This window comes from Austrofundulus limnaeus, unplaced genomic scaffold, assembly GCF_001266775.1.
Source record: "Austrofundulus limnaeus strain Quisiro unplaced genomic scaffold, Austrofundulus_limnaeus-1.0 Scaffold390, whole genome shotgun sequence".
Taxonomy (NCBI): Eukaryota; Metazoa; Chordata; class Actinopteri; order Cyprinodontiformes; family Rivulidae; genus Austrofundulus; species Austrofundulus limnaeus.
Window position 1 is genome coordinate 23,930 of NW_013952792.1, and position 6,083 is coordinate 30,012.

Genomic DNA, 6,083 nt, shown 5'->3' on the forward strand with positions numbered 1-6,083 from the left:
GGTGTGTTCTTTCATTTTTTTTGAAGAATGCAAAAGATTATTCATTAAACAAATTTGATTTATAAAATGAGAATAACTAGGAGTTAAAAAGAGAATATAAATTAAGAACATAAAGAACATTATTATTTTGTTTATTAAAGAAAATAAAAAGTCATTTTTGAGAAAGAATTTTTTAAACCAGAGTCAAAGACAAGTGGAAATGTTTATTTCCCCTTTGGGGAACCCCTACACAGTCTCACAGTCATGTTTTCTGTCTGTGGGAGGAAACCAGATTACAATGAACACATCGTCATGTAGAAATCATGCATGCTTTAATAATCAGTGTGGTTTTATCAATGCTGAAGGTACATTTAGATAGAAAAGACTACTGAAGTTGAGTTTACTTTAGGTGTCATAAGTAAACAAACAACATATTAAAATAGATGCCAACAAAGCCAGGAATATGGTGTGTAAAAGAAATAAAATCAAAATAATAACCTTTTACAGTGTTGCCAAGATCACAATCATGATCAATTCCTAGACTCAACAGGTGAAGGGTTGATGTACCCTAAAGCCAGTATATCTGGGCTGTGACTGCTGGAGACTCAAAACCATGAGAAATTCTGCACTTTGTTTCAGTCTCACTGAATTCTGAGTGTTGGTGACCAAGTGACAAGCTGTGAGCCTATGTTTGAAAATCATGTTCCATTTTATGGACAAGGCTGACAAAACTCTTATCTTGGAAACTGTTTATGATTTAATCTACTGGACTACAGTTTAGAAATGAAGTTAGGCAGATTGAAATTATTTATCATCCATGGTGTTTTTATTTATTTTACACCTTAACAGTTTTTGGAGTTCTTGAGACAAGTCTGACATACCCATGACGACCCTGTAAGAGAATTTCTTATTAATATGTTCTAAACCTAAGCTACCCCACATAGCAGACTGGTGTCAAGCTGGCTCTACTGGCTGACTGCTGGGATGGCAAGTAGTTTGTGAACTGCATATGGGCAGGTCTGGCAATGATGGCACGACTGGCCCAGTTGTGTTTTATTTCATGTGGTCCTGGACCATTTTTGGCCATGTCTGGCAATCCACATCTGGACCACCAAAGGACTGTCATTCTTGGCTGTATCTAGGCAGAGTGTTGGTGTATTGTGTGGGCCAGAACCGGGCCAGACAAGTTTTGCAATTTGGGACAAGACTGTGAGCCTCTGGGACTCCAATGTTTTAGACATTCCAGACCAACAGTCACAGTCCAATGAGATACTTTAAAGGAAATCATCTGCTGTAAAATGATTAAAAAAAAGATTACAAGAAATTATTTTTAAATACTGTATTACCTCTGATGAGAACATTTATGGTTAATTAGCAAAATAGAAACAAGATCAAAAGGCAAAGCCAAAAGCAGCTGACATTAAATAAAGGTAAAAAAAATGAACATCATCATGTTTATGTATTTGTACAACATTCTGAAATGTAATGACTTCAGACACAGAAGGGTCTGTCAACAGCCTGTCTAGGGTCTATTATAATCCCCTTGTGTTCAGTTATCTCGCAGGTGAGAATTTGGATTTAGGAATGATGTCACATCCAAGTCAGAAAACTCAGTAGGATGTGCCAATTATTGTATTCTGACAAACTAGCAGTAGCAACACAAGGTAATAATAATTAGGGGTGTAACAATACATTGATCCACATCAACATTAAATGATCGACATCTGTATCGATTAAATAATTAATGATTCAATGACAAGGCAAAACGATTGCATTGATCCATGGTCATGTTCGATGTGGATCGACACTGCCGGGTCAAAAAAAAAAGTTTCACACTCTACTATTTAATTGGACTGTCTTTAGCTTTGATTACAGCATACGTTTGCTGTGGCATTGTTTCGATAAGCTTCTGCGATGTCACAAGATTTATTTCCATTTTTCACCAAGATCTTGCACTGATGATGGTACAGTCTGACCGCTGTGCAAAGCCTTCTCCAGCACATCCCAAAGATTCTCAATGGACTCTGTGGAGCCGATCCATGTATGAGAATGATGTCTCATGCTCCCTGAACACTCTTTCACAATAAAAGCCAGATGAATCCTGGCATTGTCATTTTGGAATATGGCTGTTCCATCAGGGAAGAAACAATCCATTGATGAAATAACCTGGTCATTCAGTATATTCAGGTAGTCAGCTGACCTCATTCTTTGAGCACAAACTGTTGCTGAACCTAGACCAACTGCAGCAACCCCACATCATAGACCTTAGTTCAATCCAGGTGGCGACTTTTATTTTGGCTGAGCAGTGTATGTCCATCTAACAATTATTGCTCAATGATTGTGTTAGATGGGAATATGAAATCTCATTATATTGACTGCAGATTTGTGCATCCAATTAAAATTGTATCATGACAGATTTTGTGATATCGAGAAACATCGTATGATCGTCCAAACAAATCGATATATTGTATTGTTATAAAGCTGGTGATTTACACCCCTAGTAATAATGTCTTTTTTCTGCATTTTAATTATGAAAACATGACAGCAATATGCTCTAATAGAGATTTTAGTAAGATTCAAAATGTAACATTTAGCACTGCAGCTACCACGTTCAACGTGCAGAGCAGCCATATTAGACTGGAGGTGAAGTTTGATCAGAGACTGTCGATACAGCTGATCTGTTCAAACTTCCAACTACAAATAAAAGCTAGAACAATTTTAACTTTTCCTACCCGGCCAAACCTTTGATATCAGTCTTTCCAGGGAAAATTATCCACTTATATGTCCTGGTTTGTGTTTGTGTCACAGTGCCAGCTTTTTACTCTTTATAGCAGTGAAGAAAAAAGTTCTTTGATGTGAGCTCTGTTGTCTAGTACAAGTATATGTAATACAAGTATTAGACACAATACTGAAAACTACATATGCATAAGCACGTGTATACATGCAGAAGCTTCCTGCATTACCATGTAAAATAATAATAATAATAAAAAAAGGCACATGCAGTAAGCTTGGCTGTGAAGCTTCTGTCGTTTCCTCTTCACTTGTTCTTGGCAGCCAGGGGTTTGCGGCTGATCTTCTTGCTTTTATCATTATTCTTTTTGGGAGGTTCTGGATTAGCCTGCATGTGTCTGCCATAAAGACTGTGGAGCAGAAAGAAAACAGAAGAGATGTTGAGCATTCAGACACTTTTCATATTCTCATGGGCATCTTGGAGTTAAGCTATTAGATTTAAAATAAAAACACATCACAACAAGTATTTTTGTTCCTAAGCCTGTAATTATGGTTATGATGAGATTTTAATTTAAAAAAAAAACAACAACAAAAAACAAAACAAAAACACAACTAACTGGGTTCTTAAGTGTGCTAGGTATTGTATCGTCACCAACGCATGTCAATGATGAAATTTGCACTCTGTATTTGATTCACAGGTGAGATACATCCACGGAGCCAAGGGCAGCTATGCCAGCACCCGGGGGGAGAAGTTAAGGGATTAAGTGTCTTGCTCAAGGACACCACGACATATGGGCATGGCGTGGAACTGAACCTGTGACATTCTGGTCGACTGCCTTACCACTGCACCACAGCACTGCCACTCTTACAAGAATCTCTTCAGTTCAAATAAACAAGACCTAACTTCTTAATAAAAGGTGTGACCTTTGAGCTCAGGGGGGGTCAAACTCATTTTTACAAGGGGCCAAAATTGAAAACCTAATCCTGCCACACCATTTCGGAAAAAAAATAGCCAAAAAACCTTTTTCTTTATACAGTATATTGTTTTAATCAGTCAGAATAAAAAGTTGAGTAAGCTGAGCAATTTACACAAAATGTGTACATTTCTGTTTACCCAACTCTGTTTAGTGAAACCAGTTGACATAACTCGGTTAAGTAAATTCAACACATAATTTTCTTTAGAGTTCATAAACAAATCTTTTCATGATGAGTTCTGCTCATATTTAAATTTGTAACGTGTGACTATGTGTTAAATTTTAACGCAAAGTAGTAAAAGTATAATTTTTATGTTTTGAATGTAACAAAATAAAAGTAAAAGTTATGATTAAAAAGAAAAATCATAAATGGACGTCCAGGGTGTACCCCGCCCCTCACACAGTGACCCCCCGTGACCCTGACAGGAAGAAGCAGGAATAGATAATGGATGGATGATCCTCAAAAAATGACTTAAGTACTGTAATCAAGTAAATATACTTGTGTTTGTGTGTGTGTGTGTATGTGTGTGTGTGTATGTGTGCACGTGTGACGCTACAGTGCTGACCAGTTAGAGCCAATTAACTGCAAAAGAAGAAAGGATGAAGAGACTCAGATTCCTGACAATGTCTTTATACTGTATGGTTTTACTATTCCACATGGCCTAATTAATCACAGCCGGCTCTGTTTGCATGTGTGCGCATGTCAGCAAACTGAAGGAACTCGGCTTCTCTCTACCCTCGTGTGTGCGTGTCTCAGATTAAAAGTTTTATCTTTTTAACACAAAGTCTGTATTTGACATTAATGTCCAGGGAGGCCAAAGGCCGTTGATTTGATGTGGACCCTCTCTTTGCAGCCAACTTCTATTCACAAGTGTTGTCGACTGTTTTAAAACTGTTCTCTACATGGATGCATTAATGAGTAGAAAAGAAGGAGCAGATAGAAAAAATGAGAACGAGGTAAAAAGCTGGAAAGATTTGAACAGAGTTATGAAAAACTGGAGCTTTTAACAATGGTAGTAAGACTCTCTGTCCTGATAATTAAGTAGTTCCAGTTCTCACTGACCTACAACCACAAAAATGAGAATTAACTTTTATAACTATAGATCGGTTCACTTTTTAATCTTTACAAGCTTCCGCAGTCACATAATTCAAACCACTTGGACCATGATTAAAACCAACAAACAAGTTAGGAACACAATCACTTTTCTACAAAAGTAGTTTTAACTCTTTAAATTAGATCTAAAACTAAAAACAGTTCTCAGTTAAGAGTCATGTTTCAGGCTTGCTTCAATGCATCTGGCTGTACTGTATATACAAGAAGTGGGAATCCTGGTCCTCGAGGGCCACTATCCTGCATGTTTTACTTGTTTCTCTGCTCAAGCACACCTGATTTGAACAAATAGGTGATTGCCAGGCTTCTGCAGATCTAGAAAAGGTGACTGAATCACTAAATCAGGCGTGGAGCAAGGAAACAAGTAAATCATGCAGGTCTGCCCACCCTTGTTATGTATTGTATGGAGTTAGTAGATGCCACCAACCCTGCTTAGCTCAGCTGGTTCGGATGTTATCAGTCCATTAAATGGACGTTAATAGCGGTTATCAGTCCCATAGAATGGCTTCAGACTGTCCCGACTGTGCCCCCTAGTGGGTTACCAGTGCCATATGCATTGGAATGCAACAATCTGCTACCGCCGGAGTCTGGTCTACTTTATCGTAGCCCACGTCATTTTCTCTAAAATTAACCTTAGTGGCTTTATGCCTCATATTAACCAGCTGACAGTCTGAAGCCATTCTATGGGACGGGGAACCCACTAGGTGGCACAGTCGGGACAGTCTGAAGTCAATCTGGAGCCATTCTATGGGACTGATAACGGCTAATAACGTCCATTTAACATCCGAAGCGGGTGCTTAGCTGGGCCGTGAGAGGTCAAGAGGCTAAAGCCTTTCCTCTGCCTACATCCCCCAGAATGCCGTGCGGGTCTGCATTGGACTTCAGTGAAATGACCAACATTCTATTTTCTATTAATATTGGTCATGATGTCTTATCGCCCAGCCCTGCTTGACTGACTTGGGGACGACTTTGCATAACCTGCATCTTGAGTTTTGTTTGGTGTGATGGACCCCAGCCTCTATTTTTCTTGTGCTGCCATGATTAAAGTCTGTGTGCTGCCATTCAGTCCAGCTCTGTTAATATCTGCCACCTTCTTAATCTGCCGCTGATACGTGTCATGCTGTAGCTTATCTTTCTATGGTTTTTCCTTTTTTGTCTCTCTGAGTGTCACCAACAAACCAATAAATGTAGCAAAGTGTGTATGCCATATACAGTGGTTTGCAAAAGTATTCATACCCCTTGAACTTTTCCATATTTTGTCACATTACAACCACAAACATAAATATATT

The 6,083-nt window shown here is 38.5% G+C and overlaps 1 protein-coding gene across 1 annotated transcript in view; it reads right to left on the reverse strand.

The window, feature by feature from the left end:
* Positions 1 to 2,539: 2,539 nt before the first annotated feature.
* Positions 2,540 to 6,083, reverse strand: part of rsu1 (Ras suppressor protein 1) — a gene marked incomplete in the record, with an annotated part of 16,806 nt that continues 13,262 nt past the window's right edge. Inside the window, 1 exon segment of the mRNA XM_014023782.1 lies at positions 2,540 to 3,119. Within this exon segment, the coding sequence (XP_013879236.1) occupies positions 3,017 to 3,119 (103 nt within the window).